Raw genomic sequence first — 23,451 nt, 5'->3', positions numbered from 1 at the left:
AATATATACTTCAACCGAAAGAAAGGTTCTTCTAGGACAATGATATGCATTAAGAAACAAAAAGAAAGTAAATCTGAAATTCTTCGATTGGTTTCAACATAGAGTAAAACAAGGAGATATACAACTTATATCATGGCATAAGGAATACCCAAAAGAGCAATTATCCACCGGTGGTAGAATTTAAATCGGGAGAGAACACTACAGCATGACATAAAAGGTGAGGGGCAAGGAAGAAGAATGGAGTAAACCTGCCACTTTAGAAGAAATGAATGCAGTAATAGAACAAGATATTATTGCAGTTATTAGGTAAACAACTTGAGAGAACGTAAATAAAACTAGGGAAGAGGGCAGAAAAGAAGAACCAGAAACACTTATAACAGAAATGAGATAACAGATTGGCTCATGGAAGGAGACAGATGAGCCACGTTCAATCACAACTTGTTGGTTTTGAGTCTCCTTGATAAAAATGTAGGGTTACGTTGCCTGTGACATAGGCACACAAGGATAAATGTCGGTAGGACACTGAAGAACACATCTACTAAGTATGTCATATTACCTTCGATCTTCCACTTGCTTTAGTGCTCGTTCACGTTTGCCTTATTGTTCTTATAAATAGCTTGATGTTTGAGGCTCAGCCTTGCCCAAGCTCAAACCTTTGTCCATCCTTTATCTCAAAATTACGCCCATTTTAGTTGTGCCCCATCTTGAACTCGAACCTATTGCCCTTCCAAAGCTCAAAGTCGCGCCCCTTCCTGATCAAAGTTGTGCCCTTTCTTGAAGTTGAATCTCTGCCCCTTCTTGATCTCAATTTGATGTTGGGTCTGTTCCTGAAGTGGAAGCTGCAACCCCACCTGATCTGGAAGGCTATTTCTTGAAGTTGAAGCAATACCCCTTGCTCTGCCTCTTTCTTCAGGATCCTTTCCTGGGTTTGAAGCACATCTGTTCCCACTTCCTCTGCCTGTTTGTGCAGGCACCCGTTCAGTCTCCACAGTTCTATCCTTCACCTGGACCAAGTTGAAATTCAACATAAGTTTAAGGACTGCACAATTAAGATGATGCAAATCTTTGGTACTTACACAAGAAAGGTCTCTTTGATCCTCAACTTCAGTTGTAGCTTTCCATGATCTCTCATAATGTTCAACTCCTTTGCCCCTCTGGCAGCTGGATGAGACAACATCATTTTGGTTGACAGGTTTTCCAATCTCATCCTTATCCTTCTTCCAATATTCCAAACTCACAGTTTTCCCTCCATCAACATCGCCACGGTGCCCAATCCTTCCATCCCTCATTTGCCTCCGATTTTCCATGGCCTCAAAACATTCAGCAGTGGGCGACTCTGCCTGGAAATTATATGCAGAGTCCGAGTCTTCACTCAGCCCCACCCTCATGGGGATACACATCAGTGTTCGTTCTCCATTCCTCTCCAAACATTTCCCTAATCCGGTCATTATATTCTCCCTCACTGTCAACCCCTCCCTCAACGTACAAATGAATCAATCCTTGTTTACATGCTAGTTGCACCATTCCCTTCACTTGCTCATCACTCTTGATCTCTATGAGCAAATTGTTGAATTCACCAGGAGTCTTGTACCACATTCTCTTCAAGCAAAAGCCGAATCCTTTCACGTTAGCAATCAATCCTTTATATGTCACTGAATCAGGGGTGACATCTTTGTTTTCCTCCGTAATTCCACCAACAAACTCAAGCTGCTCGCTGGACTCCTTTACTCCAAGGTGGAATCTGATTGTGAAGGAAAGTTCCATCTGTGATGTAACAACTTCAATGTGAGAGCCAAAAAACATATGTACAGGATACATACCAAAACTTTTTGCATATTTACCCGAAATCCAATGAGGTACAGATTTTTCATTAGTTAGAGACAAATTTAGAGTCAAGTACTCGGAAGATGTCCAGTTATCAGAGTAAATAAAACTTTCCAGTAACAGTTTTTTCCCTTTTGATTTGAGGATACTAAGTACTCACGTTCTCACTAACCATCAAATCAAGCATAGATTATGTCGTTTATGGAAAATTTTCTTCACATGTCTATAATTGCTCAAAAATGGGTCGGTAAAATTTTTTTGAAGGCTTCTCTCTCGAATATTATAATGCTAACATTTAGCTTGGCTTATTCTTAATGGTACACATATTCTACCAAGTCTACGTACTTCAAATAAGGCTTTAACCACATTTTAACAAGTGTTGCTCCCAAGATCACTTTATATCTAGCAAAGTTTATCCTGCTAACAACGAAAAAGCTGAAGTTAAGGTGGTACAGTTAAGTAATACTTCAAATGTCAGCCTCTATTTGCAGGGCAATTGAGGGGAAAAATCACATCTTTTTGGTCTAAAAACTCTTAAGAACTGGAATATCCTGGAGGGAGGTACTGGTAAGGCAGAAAAAGGAAGGGAGAATGGGGTTGGAAGGTCTGTTGAGCTTTAACAGAGCTATGCTTGCTAAGCAATTTTGAAAAATTGGCTACTGTCCTGATACTTTATGCTGCAAGATTTACGAGGAATCTATTTCCCTCATACAGACTGTTGGCACGCAGCAAAAAGGGCATCGAACATCTTGGGAATAGCAAAGTCTTGTTGTTCTAAATCCACATCCGGTTTTGTTTCTCTTTCTATTATTTATGTTATTATTTCGGTGAATTTCCTCCATCTTATTTTCACCTTAATTACATTAATCTATTATTTTTGGATAATTGTATCGTACTTCATCTACTACTATCTTTTTAATTTAAACTGTTTATTTTCATTATAATACTAATAGTCGTCTTGCATTTTGGAACTAAAAAGAGTTTTTTTCTACTTTTCGAATAAAAAATCCATAACCATGGGACACATTGTTTCAAAGAAGTTTACGAAAGTTTGTATGTTTTTGTGTTCTTTCTTAATCTAAAGTAATATACCTCAAAATCGATTAGTGTCTCTTTTCATCGTACGTTGCACTTTTCAGGGAAATAATATGTTCACTCGTATAAAAGTTACATCCTGACATAGTATATGACTCTTCTCAAGCAATATGTGCTTTTAATTTACTTTGAAATAGTCATGTACTATGAAAAGAAGTGAATCCAGTGTGGTGGCAATTTGCTATGGTTCCAACCAAAAAGATCTACTAGTGGCCAATAATAGAAAACTAGTCCAGCCCACTATATATGCATGCATTGGCAAAATCACAAATTATTGTGTAACATAGTTATTGCTTAATCTACAAGTAGACTAGTGGAATTATTAAAGAAACGAGGCAAAATAAACATTCTAATGATATTTTACTCGAGAGACCAACAACAAGTTCATACGAGATGGATCATCATAATATCAAACGTATAGACCACGAATCAGCTACCCCTTGTCGACCATTCATTTATGGGTATGGCAACACGTGACAGGAATCTAATGAGTTATTGTTTTCTTCTTTTGTATGGCGGTGATCAAATCATTTGACATTAATTTCTCAACAGCTCATTAATGCAATAATTGGATCAAATAATCCATAATTACTATTATTATGTGTATAATATTAAATTTGTGCATTGATTATTCCTGTTGCAAAAAAAAATAACGTTTTTGAAATCTCTAATGTGTAATATATTATCTAATATCTTATCTGTGAAAGCAATTTTAATGAATTAATAATTATAGTATGATTAAATGAGTTCACTGCAATATTAAAGAACCAAAACTATCCAACAAAAAATTGGAATCTCAAGAGAGGGAGGAAAGAATATCCAACACCAAAAAGGAAGTTGAGATAAGTGACTGATGTAAGGCAATAAAATGAGTAACCTAAGTGAAGAAACAAGAAAATCAGCTCTCAATCGTCTCAACTAATCATTCACCTTTTCCTTTTTCTTTTCATTATCCTTTTTCTTGGTGTAAGATTCTTTGCTCGTCCTGAAAACCCTAATTTTTTTCCACCAAGGTGTGGCCTTTTTCCTGCCTTCAGTCTTTGTCTGCAAAGAGAACGAGACAGAGTGAGTGAGCGAGAGAGAGAGGGAGTGCAACGTAATTACGGTGCAACAAAAAATGGCAACCTTTAAAGGGCCGATGTAGATGTGGCTATAGAAAGGAGGATATTTGGCCAAAAAAGGAAGCAAAGCTCCCTCTAACATATAAGATTTTCTTTCAAATTTTATTCCTTCCTTTACTCGCACGAGATTACATATTCATATTCCACTCATGTTCATTTTAAGTATTGTTTCATTTAGATACTAACAAAATACAAAACTTCGGATTCCACATTCATTTTAACTGTTCATTTAGAATTTTCTTTTGCTTTTCGTAAAGAATCTTAAGTAACTATGTCTTGCTCTTTGAAGACTTTGGAATGCTTAACAGAATATCTCAGGTCATCCATTGCTGAAAGTAATGGTTAATGACATCTAATGAAAGTTCTGAACCAAACAAGTTCGTTATATGCACAATAGCTCCGTACTTTGAAAATATCATATGACCCTCCTAAACTTAGGCATATGACCCTCCTAAACTTAGGCACTTCTGCATGATAGCACGCAACCTTTGAAAAATTAAAGATTACTATGTAGGCTGTCATTTTTGTTTCAGCCATTACTTTTTCCGTTTGTATGACCGTTACAAGTTAACTGAAAATGTACTAATTCATATAGAACACAATAGCATCTATTCCATAGTTTATGAAGTTAAGAAAATATAAAATGAAGCACGGTTGATCAAATTAGTTAAGAAAATTTGATCAAGAAAAGTGAGTCAGTCCATTTTAAGTAACACTTAACTGTTATGCAGATTGAAACATTAATGGATGCAACAGTAAATCAAAGCTTTTTTGGGTGGGGGAAGGGGGTAATGTCTAATTTTACAAAGTTTGTGGACTATTGTGCAATAGTGTCAAAGTTCATGAGGGCAATTATTGCTAATAACATTGGGACATCACAATAAACACATATCATATTACTTAGTATCCAACACTCAGTTATATAGCAAAAAATAAACTTAAAAATTACAGTTTATAGGTGTATTTACTTAATTTATTCCAAACAACATTTTGAATTACAAAGAACATGTCAAAAGAGCACTAATGTATTTGAAATTATTTAAAGATCTGTTTGATAGTTTTTTGTTGTTGGATAAAAATAATATTTTTGTCCACATAAATTTCAGAGTAATGTTCAAATTTTTACAATTTGTGTTGTTTTACCAAATTATAGCATCAAACAAAAATTAGAACAAATCAATTTTCACACGTCTACTGTATATTAATGAAGAAGATGCCGCACCTTGTCTGACTTGGATTCAAAGTTTGATGAATCCAGAATAATCTCCTGTACATAACGCAACAAAGGCATCCCGAGTGGGTCACTCGGAGTAGAATCTTTGAAAAAATCTCCACACGCTTGAATTTTGACGAGGCAATCATTTGGCATATTTGGGGAGAAGGCATCAATCAACCTTCTCAATGACGGGCACTGTGTGACCTCCAACGACTTCAAAGACTCTAGATGCTCTAGGCCCCAAACATCCGTAAGTCCATTACACTGTTGGATTTCCAATTTCTCCAGGTTTTTCACGCAACCTAACTGATTTATTGTTCCCAGAGATCTGCACCCGAAAACGAAGAAGGACTCCAATTTTTCCAAAAGAGAAAAAGATATATCAACTAGATCTGGACAAGATGACACGTGAGCATGCCGTAGGTTCTCCGAAGAAAAGGTTAATCTCTTAAGCAGTTCACAACCGTCAACAGTCAAGCTCTCCAATCCTGGAAGTCTATCGAGTGGAATGTCTTCCATTTCAACATAATAGAACTCTAAAGTCATCAAATTTCTCAATATCAAGCTGGAGGGAAATAAATCTGCCCACTTGAAGCTAGAGCATAGTAAATCCAATCTCAGTAGAGAGGACGAAAGCTTTCCATCGGTTTTTAGGTCTAGTTGAGACAAAGAAGCCGACTGGAGTTGATGAAGCATGTTGATGAAGCATGTTGATTGTCCTTGTGGGAAGCTCCGACAACTCTTGAATCTCATGACAATTTCTTAAGTTTAGAATTTGGAGGTAATGAAGCACATCGATGTTTCTCGGAATTTCACAAATTTGGGTGCTAGTTAAATTTAGGATTCTAAAACATGATAAATCTACAATTCCAACGGGAGTTTCATCTGTCATTTCATCACCCCCCAAGAGACCCAACTCTTCAAGAATTTCCAACATGTTGATGTCACTAGGTAACTGCCAAACATGATGCTCCGGAGAATATGATCCATTTTTCGGTAAACTTAATACACGTAATGATCTTAAGTTTGTAATGAATTTGCGAAATTCTATCATGGTCTTGTCTGTCAAAAGAAAAGATTCAAGTTTCAGTAGTCCATTCATGGAGTTTGGAAGTTTGGCAATGCTTGTTTTTGATAAGTCTAACTCTATCAATGAAGTTAAATTTCCAAGTGAGCATGGAAGTTCTCTCAATCCAGAACATCCCCTCAATGAGAAGCGCTCAAGCTTTACTAGTTCCCCCACATTTTCTGGCAAATATGTAAGACCCTCGCACCATTCAATCTCTAACTCAATCAATGATTTTAGATTTGTAATGAAGTTATCAATTCTCTTGAGCCTGTCGCAATGTGCAAGAGTCAACCTCTTTAAACTCGAGCATTTAGAGAGGTCCGGGATTGTTGTTATCCCACCACATTGAGTAAGAGATAGAACTTTCAAATTCCATGCCATCTGCAAAAATGGATGGCATGTCAAGTGTGAGAACTATGCATTGTATACACTATGACTATCATACTAGAATTAAAGCATGTAATTTACCTTGATTATGTCCCATGCTTTTGCATCATCCTTGAAGCTAGTATTATGAAGTTTAAAAACAACAAGTTTATTGAAATACATATTGTCTCCCCTCAAATCTCGACAAGGAGAATGCCAAGAAATCCATCTCAACTTTGAACAACACTTTGCAAAGTCCGCGGCATAAGTTCCATTGCCTAAGTTAAGGAGTCTTAGGTTTTCTAACCTTTCAAACTCTTCATTTTTAATCTCTATGGAGTAATTCAGTCCATCTATGCTAATCCCTTGAACCTTGTCCTTCCTCTGCAAGTGAAATTTTGCAATGATGTAAAGAAGTTTGTCAACTTTTAACAATTATGTTTTACAACTCGAATGGGCAGAACAAAAATGATAAAGATCATAAACAAAAAGAGAATCCTTAATTCCATGATATACAACTTTTATTTAATAATGGGACATTTCTTACTCACCTGTTGGCTTCTTATGATTCTGAGGGCCTCATCTGCAACCCACGACCTACTCCGCTCTCCTGGGTTGGTTGGACTTTCTTGACGGACAATATGTTTTCCCAACTTTATTAGTTGTTTATGCATCCAAAACTTATTGTTATCCAATATTTTTACCAAGCACCTCTTGGTAAGAACATCAATTCCTATTGCAGGAAAAAAATCGTCCCATATGTAAGTTGCATCAGTCTTCTTCTCATTGAAAAGGAAGCATGCTATATCGAGAAAAATTTGTTTTTGATCATTTTCTAGGTCATCATAGCTAATTTTCAACTTATCTAGAATCTTTTTCATAGGTTCTTCCCTTAACTTGACCAACATATTATTCCAAAAATCTTCATTTCTCCCCTTAAGTAATGAACCTACCAGTTCAATTGCCAAAGGAAGCCCTTCCATAAGTGATACAATTTCACGTGAACGTTCACGATAATCATTCGAAGGAAAGTCTCCATCAAAGGCATGCCGACAAAAAAGCTGAAGTGCAAGAGCATTATCCATCTTTTGCATCTCGTATTTTTTAACATTATTTTTGAATCCCCCAACTTGTAGAATATCTCTGAATTCCCCAATTCCAAGAATATCTCTATCTCTTGTTGTAATGATTATCCTAGATCCTTTATGTAAATTGGAATTTCCTATAAGATACTTAATAGGCACTTTCTCATCAACATCATCTAGAACCACAAGGACCTTATTATTGCTAAGTGCCATTCCAATCCTCCTCATTCCTTCTTCACTATCACTAATTTTCTCTATAGATCCAGAACCACCAATGTCAGATAGTAATTTCTTCTGCAAGTGGACTATGCCCTTCTTGGTAGACCTTTCTTGAACGTCCTCAAGGAAGCTACAATACTTTCCAAAGTGGGAACATAGTTTATTGAAGACAACCTTGGCAATAGTTGTTTTACCCATACCGCCCATTCCGTAAATTTCAATGAGCCGCACATCAAATTGTTTGACATCTAATAATTCCATCAAGTCATTTACCTGACCATCGTATCCAACCAAATGTTCAGGCACTGATTTTTGTTTTATCCTCAGCTCCGCCAAAACCTTTTCAACAACCAATTTGACAATATTTGCTTGGCTGCCATGTATAAAAATGCTTTCATTAGCTGACTAGATTAATTACATACCCATGCATCACCCATGGGTTTGTCAGAATCTTAACTTGAAAAGATTGAAGCACATCAATAACAATATTGAAGTACTCTGAAAATTCAGTATATGCTAATTTAGTAGAAGTCGCATAATACATTTTTCATATATGATGAGAGAAATTCCTGAAGACTGTAGTATTGGTTTACACGATGGCAAAGTTACTAAGTGACTATTATATCGTGCATAAGCAAAATTTCGGCATTTATAGCTCAGCCTGAAAGCACTCGTAATAGGAGAATCATGATCCGAGATAATGTAGACAGATGCAACATAATCCATTAAGCACCTACATTTTGGAAAAGAAAAACATAATCCCGATTCATGTAACTATTTCTCAGCGCCGTATAGTTTTAATAAGTTGTATTGCTTAACTTTTGCATGTATGTCTGCTATGAATTTGATTATATCAAGTATAAGGCATTTAAAGAGCCGTGTCTCAACCGAGGAGTCAGACTCCCATGAGCTTAATGAGCTTAATGTGGTGCTTAAAGAATGAATCTGTGTGTGCATTAGGCGCACATCACCGATTTGATTCCCCAGACCATTAAGTGAATGCATTTCTATGTTTGGGCCACCAATCTGGATTTTGGCACGTGCCTTTCCTGGTTTCATTGACTTAGTAGGATAAGTCATTGTTTCAGAATTTACCCATCTACGGTGGACTTCCTTGTCCACATAAAAAACAAAATGGAGAGGCCATGTCAATTTGCTCTCCAAAAACTCCATCTTTTGGTTAAAAAACCAAGATTCTCAAGCGACGTGGTGGTCACATTTGACTACATAACCCAAAAGCATAAGAGATTGACAACTCTAAATTGTGCAAAAACAGCTCATTTACATTGGTGAAGGTAATGGGCCGCCCACAATGCTATAATAATACATACTAGGTGTTGACCGTTTGTTATATTTAAATTTATCAATTGACAGCTAAACTGTGTGTTGTTGTTGATGAGTGATGATAAGCTAATGAGCCATGTGGCCCAGTCTTCATTTCCACCTTTTTTACTCTGGATTAGATTATAAGGCTGATTATTATTTCAAGGCTTTTTAGTTTGCCTGATACAATCCCTAAGAAAGGTGAAAGGGGAAATAATAGTAAATCCCTAAAACTGTTTTCCACACACATCAACTTGCATCTATATATTTCACAATATGCAAATTGGATCCCCAATTTTTACATGTTCTTTTGAAAATTGCATCTGTTGCCCTAACTTTCTTATCAAAAGGACCCTCACCACTCTCCTTGACTTGTGACCATCGACTTTCAGCCGCCCGTCCTTGGCCGCTGTAAATTGGTTCGCTGCTTGAACTGGCGCGAAATTCAGTACCCCCTACACCATGTGTCCCTTCTCTCTCTCTCTCTCTCTGTGCACACGGGGCCACACCACTCGAAAGCCTACGTGCCGTCGCCGACCTCAGATCAGAGGTCAGTTATGGTCGTCACCTCTGGCCCTGTCCATATTGAGGTTGCCCGGCCTTGATTGGACCTCCTGCGAGCTCTTTAGAGCTTGAGGCCCTAGATGACGGCCCAATCATTCTTTTACATGTTCGCAGGATGCTCTCGCTTCTATTGAATATTTATACATGAACTTTTTTCTCTAAATCTTACTTCCCTCGTGTAATTGGTGTTTCTTAAGTCGCACTCAAAAATGCGTATAATTAAAGTTGGCATCAGATGCCATCTCTAATTTCGTTTGTTTCTTCCCTGTTGATGAAAATGAAAACTGATGTTCTTGTCACAAGGGAAAAATCTATTTTTTGGGTCGAAGCAACTGAGTATGCAGATCAATATGGGTGCAAAATCTGAAGTTGATTTTGGTAATCATCCCAAATAGCAAATGCAAACTGGTGCTCTTGAATATTTCGTAGCCTTACAAGACAGGAAGGGGAAAAATGGCTAAGAGGAATATGTTAAAAGCATTGAAGTTACTGACATCGTAGGGGAAAATTTTGGGGAAGACGTTAAAAGCAGAGGATGTAAAGTTGAATGAGAGCAGCAATCGGAGGCTGTTTTCAGTATTGTCCGTTAAGAAAAAGGAAAAAGAAATCATCTAACAGGGTAACGTCGAATCCCCTAATACGGAAAAAAAAAAAAGATGAAAGAGTCAGGGAACATTAAAGAGGATTACCTTTCGTCCTTTTTCACAACCCATCCCTTGAGTTCATCTACCTTCCTAAGAGCTCCTTTCCATGTCTCGACTTCATTACGAAAGTCCTCCTCATGTTTCTTGAAATCAGCTTCATAGAGTGGTTTCTTAAGTTTAACATCATCAGGTTCCACGTGCAAAAAAATGGGAAAAATACGTTTTTTCTTCGACTTAGACACATTATCTACCATGAGAGCCAGCTCGCGGAGGCACCATTTGCTAGAAGCATAAGTTTGAGAGAAAATAGGTATGTAGATGACGGCATTTTTGATAGCTTGTTGAAGTTCCTCGCCAATCACTTCACCCATGGAGAGTTCTTCTTCATCCCTAAACACGTGGACTCCGACTTCTTTCATGTGGTGATAAAGGAAGTCTGTGAATCCATAACGAGTGTCTTTTCCTCTGAAATTCAGGAACACATCGTACTTGCCTCGTGATGCTGGTGCAACATCACTAATCAATCTAGCCGCTGAGATTGCCATAGTTAGGAAGCTCACTACTTCCAGAAATCTCTCTCAACTTAAGAGAAATAAAGGTTGGTGTGGGGTGGCCAAGCTAAGAAATGAGGTGAGGTGAGGTTTTGGATCTGAACGAGGCAAGTGAGTGCCAATACCTAAAATACTTGGCCAGCTCACTTTAAAGTCAAACGTAATTGTCTATTTCCCACCTAACGTTCTGCATTAGCAAAGTGGAGGCGTCCAAGACTTTCTAACAAGTTTGGAAATTTCTAGAGACTCCTTGGAAGACCACAAAAAATCAATCAAAAGTCTTTATTTCGTTTGGAATAAAGGCATCGGTCATTTTGGTCCTTAGCATGACTTTAAACGGTTACGTTTATCGAAGTCAACCCCAAACGTAAAATGGGGTAATGATAAACCTCTGGGGGACCTAACGGTGTTAACCTACACCTCCCCTGCGCCACGATCCCCGCGATGAGGCTGCCAGGTAAAACATCCTAGATGCCTTACAGGGAAATGAAGGCAGCCGGTTAGGCGTGGGGGAAGACTCCCAAGGAGGTCCCTTCATTAACGGGGGAGCAGTTTAAGGACCTACTCAGGTCCAAGGTCTTACAGGAGGTTATCCCAGCCGCTATATTTTTCGAGGCACAGGAGCTGCCTCTACCCCCGATCCTGTTTTACGTCTCCTTAGGGCTACGGGGGCTACCCCCAAGGCGACCTGCCCGCCTCGGCTGACTTCCTACTAGGGGAAGACTCCCCAAGGAGGTCCCTTCATGGATAGGGGAGCAGTTTAAGGACCTGCTCAGGTCCGAGTCTTACGAGAGATTATCCCAGCCGTTATATTTTTCGAGGCACGGGAGCTGCCTCTACCCCCGATCCTATTTTACATCTCCTTAGGGCTACGGGGGCTACCCCTAAGGCGACATGCCCGCCTCGGCTGACTTCCTACCAGGGGAAGACTCCGCAAGGAGGTCCCTTCATTGACGGGGAAGCAGTTTAAGGACCTGCTTAGGTCCGGTTTTACGGGTGTTAACCCAGCCCTTATATTTTCCGGGCGGGAGCAAACACCCATTGTGCGGCGGGAGGCCCACTAATGCGCAGGGCGGGCTCCAACACGAGCTCGGGAGCCTTGTTATCGGGGTTGTCTCCTCCGGAGCGCTGCAGTTTAAGGTCATGCCGAGGACCAAAATCTTATGAGAGGTTATCCGAGCTGCTATATTTTTCGAGGCACGGGAGCTGCCTCTACCCCGATCCTGTTTTACGTCTCCTTAGGGCTACGGGGGCTACCCCCAAGGCGACCTGCCCGCCTCGGCTGACCTCCCACCAGGGAAAGACTCCCCAAGGAGGTCCCTTCGGAAGACCACAAAAATCAATCAAAAGTCCTTTTATTTCGTTTGGAATAAAGGCATCGGTCATTCAACTACTGCAAAATGTTCAATCAAGCCCTCAATTTGTTTTTGGTGGTGCAATTGGGTTTATAAACTGCATACCTTTTTGTTCCATTTGATTCAACAATTAAAATTATAAACAGAGATGCCGATGTCACCATTAGATGTTGATGTTGCACCTTATAGGGAAATTATAATATAAAAAATTATATTAAATCTTTAAAAAATAAAAATATGGAAAGAACCAAAATCCTCAAAACAAAGAAAAATCACGAGGAGAAGGGGAAGAACAGTCCCAGTTAGATGGCAAGGGCTACGGCCATCGTTTCCACTTGCATGTAGATTGGAGAGGGCGGCTTCGCTGGATTGTGAGGCGGCGGACTTCGCAAGGCTATAGGACGGGGAGAGGCGTCTCTTCGTGAACAGCCTGTTGAAGAAGATCGGAGATGACAATCTCCCACATCTCCAAAAGCTTCCTGACCAAGTGGAGAGGACCGAAGTGAGCGAAGAATGCAATCGGATAATTATAGGCAAAATTAAGGGGACCCAAATGCTTTTCTCATGATTTTCGTGCGTAAGGTGTCACTTCAACATATAACAACATTGTCAGCATCTTTATTTGCATTTTCAACATAAGGCTTGAACAAGCCAAGCATACAGTTTAAAGACCTAATTGCACAAAAAATTTGAGGGACTTTATTGAGCGTTTTGCAACAATTTAGAGACGCCTAATACCTTGATCTTTTTTTTTTCTGCATATAATAAGGCTCGTCAATCAACTAACACAAGGCCAATAACCCGTGCAACATATGGCATTATCGAGAACTATTTTTGGAATGATATTTTCTAAAGCTTTAAAGCTTTAATGAACGACTTGAGATCCGGCTCTGCCCTACACCCCCGCGGGGGAAATTTTCCATTCCCATCCCTACCTCGCATAACTAAGCGGGTTTAGGGGAAGATCCGAAAGGACAAATTGATATAGTGCTTCAGGTGGAGAACAAAGATTGAACCACCAGCCCTAAATAATTCCAACAAACCACCACGCGTTCTAGCTAATAACCAAATTTTCTGGGGAAAATCCAATTTTCCCCATGAAAGTGAGAGAAAGAGGGAGAAGGCAAAAAAGAAAAAAGAAACTGTACGGAGCAGCCCCATTGGCTGGCCCTAATTACTGCTCCTCCCGAAAAAAATGCAACACGCACGGCGTCCATGGAGATAAGCTAGTCTCCGCGGGTAGTCTCCGCGGGCTTTTGCCTCACTACCTGAATTTATCCTCTTCCTCCTCCAAGTCTCACTCCCATCCTATTAAAATTGCATTTGACAGTTAAAATTAAATTCATGATATGATAAAATTTATCATATTCTACATTTAGTGTCTCCTCAAGACAAGATAAAATCATATATAAGGAAATATATATCGAATAAAATTATCCCAAGAGAGATGTGAGATAAATGTATATAATGTAAATGCTAGTATGAGCACTTAGGGGGTGAATAGGTGCGAAAACAAACTTTTGAGAAGTTTATTATAAAACTTTACTTTTAACCCGAGTCCGTTTAATAGTAGATTTTAAAATAGAAACGAGACTCTAACAATTAAATAAAGTTATGAGTAAAATAAAAGAGTTTAGGGAAGAGAATAATAACACAAAGTTTATAGTGATTCGACTTAATCCAAGCCTACGTTCATTCTCCCCGCACCGACCCCCACCGGGCTGGATTTCACTATGAATCAAAAGAGTCGTTACGCATCACGTCCTTGATTCCACAGGTGTAAAGACTCACTACACTTCATCAATGTCTCACTAATGTATAAATTCTCTTTTGAGTACAATATTTCGTTCAACAATTGAATTGGCAAAGAAGAATGAGCTTCAAACTTTGGAATTTATCTATCGCGCACATACTCGAATAACTAGAACATCTTCTTTATATACTCCTCTATGCCTTCATAACCATTGGCACTTTCCAAATGAGCTCTTCCAATCTACCCGTTGGACAGAATCAATTAGGAAGATTTTGAGTTATTTAAGGAATATAACGATAGCCCACCAATCTTGCTCGCCCATACAATTAGGATCTAGGTTTCCATGCGTAGAACATTCCAAGAATGCTTCGCCAATCAACGGATCCGAAATATTCGAATTAAAATCAAGACGAATAAAAGATTCCGAGATGCTAGATCCAAATGAGAGATCTTCTTTAGTCGATAGAATCAAATCCTTAAAGAAATACTCAGTTGATAAGTCTTTTCGACGGTCTGAAACCCAATGAGGGTAGACTTTGAATCTTGAGTCATGGTCCTGGCGGTCTTCGGACTTTGACGAAAGAGTCTGCAAGTCTTTAGACTAAACGATGGAAACGCTTTGTCAACTTCAAAACAAATACGTGTTTTCTCCAACATATAAGATTTTTAACATTCATATTTAAGAAAGTTATTTTTTTTCTGGATAACAAACTTCTTAAATTAACAAAATTAACAAAATTTACTAAATTAAAATTATTCAACCAAAAAAAATTAACAAAATTATAATTATATTTCAATATATAAATAATATTTGAATTCTAATATAAGAAATTCAAAAAAATAGTTATTTTAATTAATCTTATTTTTATTTATATATTAGAATTTAATATATATTATAATATATATTCAATATATAAATTTATATTTATATTTATATTTTTACATATTTTAGGTATTTTAGTATTTTAGGTATATTAGTATAGTTTGCTATTTAATAAATTTTTATTAGAGAATGGTAGAAAGGAAAGAAATAAATAACAAAGAAATTAATTAAAAAAAGAGGAAAATAAAATGAAAAGAGCAAATAAAAATAAAGTAGACAAAAGTGTCACGAGAGATTTGCAAATTTTTTGGTTCACTTATATTAATCTGCCGTTTATACTAAATAATGTACATAATATAATGTAAATATTTCCAACTGCAGACAAGATATAGTAAAATTCCTGAATTTTATATCTTATCATATCTAATTCTATCATGGTTAGAAATTCGAACGACCAAACGTAACCTGAGGTCACCCCCCAACAACACCAAACTATCTCGTTATCGTCATTAGCGGCGGCTCCTAGTTTGTTCTTTCGATGATTGCTATAATGATAGTAGTTGAAGGGCCTAATTAAACATTTTGCTGGAAGGACTCCGAATGTCTTTGTCCTTAAATCTAGGTCCATATGATGAAGCTCTTAGATCAACTTACACAAGACAAATAGTTTGTGCATGGCACGACATAATCGAGAACTATTTCAGAAATGATATTTTTTTAAAGCTTGAAGGTTTAGTGACTACTTTAAACACTACCGACATGTTTTAGGAAAGACATTTTACATTAAAATATTGCATACTCACCAAATGATTGGTCGAATTTTTTTCATATTTCTAGAAGTAGTTTAGACGAATATTCTTTGTAATAAAATATATGTAGACACCTTTTCTTGAAACATTATGTTTGAATAGAAACTTTGTATTTTGAATATCAATTTAGATGGTTTTTGTTTCTAAGTAGTATGTTTATACGTGATTTGCATTTCCTCTTCTTTCGAAAATCAAGTACATCCCGCAGCCATATTAAGTTTTACTACCCTCTAATTCTTGTATGGAATGATCTATCATACACAAGAGTTCTCTTGCTTGCTAAAGATGAAGCTGATATCTCAAACCTTTTGAATTCAGGACATTCTTCTTTTTTACTAATTATTTTCTATTTTAATGTTGAAAGGATTATTATATCCAATGCCAATGTAATTTTTTTTTTTTTACACATTGACCATTGAATATATGACGTGTGCTTTAAGATAGTTATGTAGTAGAATATATCAATATGTTAACTATCCAATGAAGTGTAAATTACTTTTATACCGGCAATACTTAATGAAAGTTTAGTCGACATATCTTTATTTATGTTTGGATCATATTATTAAACATTGAATGAACAACAAATTACCTCAAATGCATTGTTCTATGATCCAACCCTTAATTAAGTAATGCTTAAGATTTTTGGGCTCAACTTTTTATCTTATTTTGGTAATATTTGTCTTTAACTTATTTGTTACTATTGTCTCTCTCTAATGAGTGTTTCTCTTGTCATGTCAAGAAAAGCCAATAATTTTAGGATTGGCTTGGTAAATAACCAATGAGAAATGATTAGCTGATAATCTTTAATCTACTTTGAGAATCTAGACCACAAAAAATTAAATGAAAAATAATTATAAATTATTGTATGGCTTATTTTTAAAAAAATTATGATTCATAACAAACCGTTATCTCACAATAGCCAAAAGATTGTGATGCTAGCAAACCCCACGACTAATTACCATATTTTAGCCAAGGTCATTAAGATTCCATCTCTTAATTGCACCTATGCTCTATGCCTTGACTTAATAGGTAAATTGCTCCTCATGCTCTAGGAATGCATCCCTATATAATCGAGTCTTAAGCTTATCATCGCAAAAAATATGGGAATGATACTTTTGGCCCCCTTTTGATTTGGACATGTTGTCCTCTATAACATGTACTAGCTCGCACTATCAGAAATTCTTTTAAAATAAAAAGCAGCAATTAATTTACTTCAACATGGAGAAAACATCATATGGTTTCCCCAAAGAGAGGAAAATATTTTGATATTTTGAAATGAATTTGTCACCCACAAGCACGTGTGATGAGAGAAAAGGTGGGGGTGGGGACGAGGAGGGGTTAATCCAAACTAGCGATGTGTGCGAGAAAATTATCTAAAAAAAATATTCTAAATCTATTATAGTTTTACCAATTAAATTATAAACCTTTCAGTTTTACCAATTAAAATCTTTAAAAAATTCACTTTTTACCATTTGGGTCAATTTAGCCAATTTTGACTAAAAATCGTTGATTTAACGTGAATAATTTTTAATAATATTTTCATGTTTTTAAATTTTTAAATTTTTAAATTTTCTTTATTGTTTATTTTAATTTACCTCTCTTGATTGTCTTCTCCTTTGGAATTTCGTCCGAAAAAAGAAAAATCTTCTCCTTTGGAATTGGGACCGTCTTCAAATTTCAACGGAAAAGCAAAGCAAGCCTCGGTGTTCTTGGCAAGAATCGGCAGCAAAAGCGAGCAATACACTAGAAACCTAGCAAACAAAACTATAAAATCCGACGGAGTCGAAGCGCATGCCCTCGTGCTTGAGTCGCTAGAACCGATTCACAGGGAGAAGACGAATGAGAGAGATAGGTTAATATAAACAATAAAGAAAAGAAAAAATAAAATATTCAAAAATATTAAAATATTATAAAAATTATACATATTAGTGCTGGCCATACCAAGTTAGACAACCAATGTTTACATTAATGATTTCCAGTCAATATTAGCCGAATAGACTCAAATTGCAAAAATTAATTGAAATATCTATGATTAAATTGGTAAAAGTATAATAAATTTAAGACTTTTTAGATAAATTTTTTTGAGGAATGCTGGTGACCGGAAGTGGGTTGGCATAACTAGTGGGCAGCGACAAGATACTAATTACTAAACAACTTAGGAGGAGAGATTTTTTAATATTATTTAGCATTGTGTGGCGACAATGACTTTATGATCTAGAGAACTTATTTTTCTCTATTAATTAATATCATCACTACAATGAGATTCTGATCACACTCTCAATCACTCGCTCTACACATGACTCTATCTCTATTTCTCTTATATATTGATATCTTCGACTCAATGAACATGTTGCTAATTGTTATACCGGCACACAAAAGTAAAGATGTTAGGTAAGGGCGATCAAGATAAAATTCGGAACATGATAAAATTTATCATATTCTCGATTTAGTACTTGCTCAAAATAGAATAAAGTTAGATATAAATGAAATATAGACCGAATAAAATTATCTCATGGGAAAGGTGAGATAAAGATAGATAAGATTTCTAATATCTATAATATGAAATTTTTTTTCTCAAATAACAAATTTCTTAAATTAACAAATTAAAATTATATTTCAATATAAATAATATTTGAATTTTAATATAAGAAATTCAAAATAACAAAAAATAAAAATTTAGCTTCTTAATTTAATATTATTTTTATTTATATATTTGAATTTAATTCTATCTTATAATATAAATTAAATATATAAATATATATTTATTACATATTAGGTGTTTTAGTATTTTAGGTATACTAATAAAATTTTCTATTTAATAAAATTTTATAAGAGAATGATGGAAGGGGAAGAGAGAAATAAAAAGAGAGGAAAAATAAAATAAAGTAGAAAAGAGTGTCGCGATAAATTTTTACCATATGCATTCATAAAATTTGTGATTCGTATAGGCATTTATACTAAATAATGTACATAATATGATGTGAATATATCCAACTTTATTATTGTAATCATCAAACAATTGACGACAAATAGTAAAATCTCATAGATTTCATATCTAATCCTATTCAATCCTATCATTGTTAGAATTTCGGACGATCAAACGTAGCTATAATGTCAAGTATTTTTTTATATATATTCGGACTGTAATCAAATGTTTTTCCGGTGTTCAGATACGAGTTGCCTGGGTTATATACACCGCGAATTATAGATCCGCTCATGCAATTTCGGTTCCATATAAGTGAATCACGGTTCGTCGCATGTGAAAAGGCCCCCAACCCCACCCTCGTCTCTTCAATACCAATATAAAATATTTTGGTTATCTTTTTCTTTTTGGCTTTGATAAGATACATGCAACCCAACAGGTCCAAGATTACATTTCCTAGAAATGAACCATGGTCCGACCTTCCTAGAATTATAGGTAGACGTCTCTATAGATAAATAATCTTACATGTAGCAAGTATTGACTTCAGCGTTTGGCATATGTTGAAAAGGGATACTAAAGTGATAGTCGGAAGGAAATAAGAAATCAGACATCTATTAGATCGCGTTATCCTAGTCAACTGAAATACAGAGTCACACAAGTTCAACACTTTTTTTCGTGATGGATTTAATTTTTAAGATAACATAATGTCATTTGAGGGTATTGTCCTTGAAAATTTATATTAATTCAGTGCGACAGTCAAGTCAATGCGAGAATCTTTCTCAAAAGGATAAGAGATTTTTCTGTACTGGTCCGAGGGAAGAAACAACGTTGGTCGGCTCACTTTGAAATTAAATCTAATCGTCTTTCCCCCGCCTTACATTCTGCAGCCGCAAGTGGACACCAGCGTCTGTCTCCCACCTAACGTTCTGCTGCATCGAGTGGACACCAGCGAAGGCGTCCAAGACTTTCTGACAAGTTCTGGAAATTTTTTAAAGACTACTTGGAAGACCATAAAAGCCAATCAGAAGCTTTTTTTTTTTTTCCTTCTTGGAATAAGACATCTAATCCGTAAATTGTTAAAAAATGTTCAACCATGTCCCGCAAATTCCTTTTTTTTTCTTGGGTGCAATCGGGTTCCTAATCGGCATTCCTTTTCGGCTCTTGTTTGTATCTTCAGCGAGGGGGCGGCCCTCGCTCAAATCTGAGGCGAAGGTTGGTGGCCCTCATTGCTTCCACCCGTATGTTGAAGAAGATCGGAGAGGGCGTTTGTACTGGACGGTGAGGTGGTGGACATCGCAAAGCTCGGGGACTTGGAGAGGCACGTGCTCGGGGTCGGGGATAAACTATTGAAGAAGATCGAAGAGGACAATCCCCCGCTTCTCCAGGAGCTTCATGTGCGAGCGGACAGGACCAAAGCGAGCAAAGAGTGCAATCGTCTGCAAAACTAAAAGGATACAAATGCATTTCTCATGAATTTCGTGAATTGATTTCATTTATTGCAGAATGAATTCATCTTTAAGCAGAACGAATGCAATCTAGAGTGCACTACAAAACTTCTTTTAGATGGAGATGCATGCGCTTCTCCAAAATATATTTCTGTTTGATTTTTCGTATTTTATTCAGTTAATACTACAAAAAACTGCAAAGTGATATATATTTGATAAATTTATTATAAATTAATTTTTTATCATAAAAAACCCAAATTAATATGTTTACAAAAAAATTTCTGACACATAAAATGCCATGTCAGCATTTAATGACCACATTAGCATCTCCGTTTGTAATTTTAATAGAAGAATCAATTCGAACGAAACAAGTGTATATTTAGGAATCCATTTTATACTATATATATATATTTTGAGGAATCTATTTGGACATTTTGCTAGTTTAAGGGCACCCTGTACCTCTACCCATTTTTGTTTTGTGTTCACGCGCGCATATGATGAGGCTTGTGATCAGCTAACATTAGGCCAATAGCCAGTGCGACACGTGGCATTATTGGGAAGGAATGATTTTTTCTAAAGCTTAGAAACATTAATTAGGACTCGTAGACACCATTGATCAGAAATCATGTCTATCGCTCCTTTGAGACTTCGTTTTTGAGGACCCAAAATCGAGCTCTTGTTCTTCGGTGCTATTTTTATTTCCTACTTTTGAAAATTATTTAGGCATTCAAAATTGACATGCCTCGTGTGATAATCTTAGTATTTCAAAACTTTTTCTTAAAGAGATGAGTCAAACAATGGTTGGAAGTCAGATTTATCTTATGTCCTGTTTTTTGCATGTGATTCTAATTGATGCTTGAATTCTATTCTTCAATGCATGATTATAATTGCTCAGTAATGTCTTACAGCTATGTGAATGCATATAGATGAACGGGGGTGAGACATTCTCCACCCTTTCCAGGTCTTTTCCCGCAGCTACTGTCGACTCCTTTTTGGTTTGGATCATTCATAGGTGCTGCATTCTGCCTTAATAAATAAATTTAGATTCAATTTCAGCAGTGTCATTTTCACGCACCTAATAAATTGGGATGACTGACGGATACTTGCGCCTTGCCCCACTTGATCGCACTAAAGTATCGGGCCTTTACTAGAAACACGAACATCACAATAAATAACCAAGAAAAGAAAAAGGAAAAGCGAAGAATACTCATGAATCACAGCTAGCCGAACCACTAATAGCACCAACTTTTCTAGTGTGAACTAGAAATTAGGAAGGAATATTGGACAAGGTTAAGACTGGGGCCGTCTCCTGTCTGATTCTGCGGCCGCTGATTGCTGCCCTACCCCAGCTATCAGACTGCGATTTAGACAATACGTTGTCAAACAGGACCAGTATCCATGCTCACGCCTGGGTTCTTTGAACCGAAACAGCTTAACCTCCAAATCACCCAGTTTATCTGTTTCTCACTAAATCTTAAAGGTCTTATAGTTCATATAAAATTCTGAAGCTGTCCAATTATCAATTAGGACACTAGTTCTAAGGAATACAGCAGAGCCTTGACTCCTGGTTGAGGAAGTGACCAACGAAATTTTTCCCAAAAGTTGGAAGAGCAAAAGAGCGCATACTGTTTCAACGTCCATATGATCCATATTTTTCGGTCTCTGCAAATGACCAGAGGCGTTCGGGTCAAAGACGCTGCCAATAAAACGGTATGCTTGAGCCACATTGGGTAAAGCGACATACGAAGATAAATATGGTGCCTGCTATTATAAAATGCAGATTAATGAAACTACCGACATAAGAGCAGTTAACTACACAATTAGGATGTAGAGACAGGGAGAGACTGTAATTACGAAGAGACAGAGAGTGAGTGGGTTAGTATGCAGTAATTGTAAACAAAGGAAGAAGACGGGAAGATACGAAGACTGGGAAAGGTTGGTGAGGATCTCGTGGGAGAAGGTGCTGAGGAGGCTAAAGGAGAGCCGGTTTTGCTGTGGCGACTCTTCCCTGGCAACTACTCGAAGAGATCTGGTGGTAAATTCGACGCCGGTCAAGAAGTATCTAAAGAGATCCAACGGTGTCGATGAACGAGATCGTGCATATGGCATCGGAGGCCATGTTTTTTTTTTTTTTGGTCTGTAGCTATGGGCTGTCTCCTAAGGTAACAAGACGGGAAGAAAACAAGAAAAAAAAAAGAGTTTTTTCTTAATCATACTAATTGCAATTTTTTGTTCATATTTTTGGGACAAAAGAACCCATGTTCCGACTGCAGGATAAATCACTTGTTGGTTGGGCATGTGTACATTTGACTGGCCGGTGAGTCTAAGTCGTTATTGGAGACTGAATTAGCCACATCGAACCTCATATCCGCGTCAAAGCTTCAAGAGAGAAAGCATGCCGTGGCTGCGAAAGTGCGAGCTCTGCATGTGGGCTTTAATGAATTTTGTAGGCCTTGTGTTTTAACCTTTCTCTAGTGGCCCGATATCAAAATAACAAGGAAACCAAGTCAACAAACAGAAATGGAAGGGTTTGGGCCGTCGTCTTCTTCTCCAAGCTGCTGATAATTCTATTTCGTGAGTTCCACTTACGATCGGTTGTTGCTCCATGAGCTAATGTGGAATGCAAAACGTGAATTATTGTATTGCGCATCTGTTGGGGTGGAAATTTATGCTTTTCTTTGTCCCTTTCATCATAACATGCTTTTTGATGCTTGGTTGGACTAGATAATAGGGCTTGTGTGGTCGTATGTCTAGTGCATTACGATGCATGGTATGGTAACTCAGTTTTGATTGCCATAAGAAGTCATGTTTTGATATGTGAAATTGCTATGAGTAACTTAATTTTTATTCATTCAATAATCCATCAATACTACTATTTTCTCGCGAATTTCGAATATTTTATTTTCTTTTATTCATTTGTTCAAGTATGTTGGAGCATAAGTTCTTGATCCGTCTCTCATTTTATATGTTTTCGAAATGTGATTAAACTAGGCTAATGTTGACCCTTCTAGATTTCTAGGTCATGTAGTGTGTATCAACAGTAGGCATGGTATTCAAGAGCGAGCGAGATACCAATGATTTTCATAATAAATTTGCTGAAGTAAAAATGGGTTTGATGAGGTTTATTTGTATAGTGGTTGTCTTTTACTGAGTTTTTTAGGCAATAATGACTCTCTGGTGTGCTTATTAATTTGGTATTCATATAATCTAATGTCAATTTTTTCATTAGTTTTCTTATTGGATTTGGTGCTCCTGTTACTGAAACT

At 36.9% G+C, this 23,451-nt stretch overlaps 1 protein-coding gene across 1 annotated transcript; it reads right to left on the bottom strand.

Annotated features, from left to right (window-relative positions):
• Window positions 1-1,368: 1,368 nt before the first annotated feature.
• On the bottom strand, window positions 1,369-11,071 carry LOC104437872 (disease resistance protein RPV1). The gene is made up of 9 exons (XM_039309810.1): window positions 10,572-11,071; window positions 8,667-8,728; window positions 8,418-8,493; window positions 7,243-8,368; window positions 6,999-7,075; window positions 6,794-6,830; window positions 6,531-6,706; window positions 5,263-5,851; window positions 1,369-1,764 (listed from the first exon to the last, which is right to left on the bottom strand). Exons 1-9 carry the CDS (start codon window positions 11,069-11,071, stop codon window positions 1,369-1,371), a joined length of 3,039 nt encoding a protein of 1,012 aa, XP_039165744.1.
• Window positions 11,072-23,451: the final 12,380 nt, after the last annotated feature.

This window comes from Eucalyptus grandis, chromosome 3 (genome assembly GCF_016545825.1).
Source record: "Eucalyptus grandis isolate ANBG69807.140 chromosome 3, ASM1654582v1, whole genome shotgun sequence".
Classification (NCBI taxonomy): Eukaryota; Viridiplantae; Streptophyta; class Magnoliopsida; order Myrtales; family Myrtaceae; genus Eucalyptus; species Eucalyptus grandis.
The sequence above is the reverse complement of the archived record's forward strand: the minus strand, read 5'-3'. Positions and strand labels throughout refer to the sequence as shown.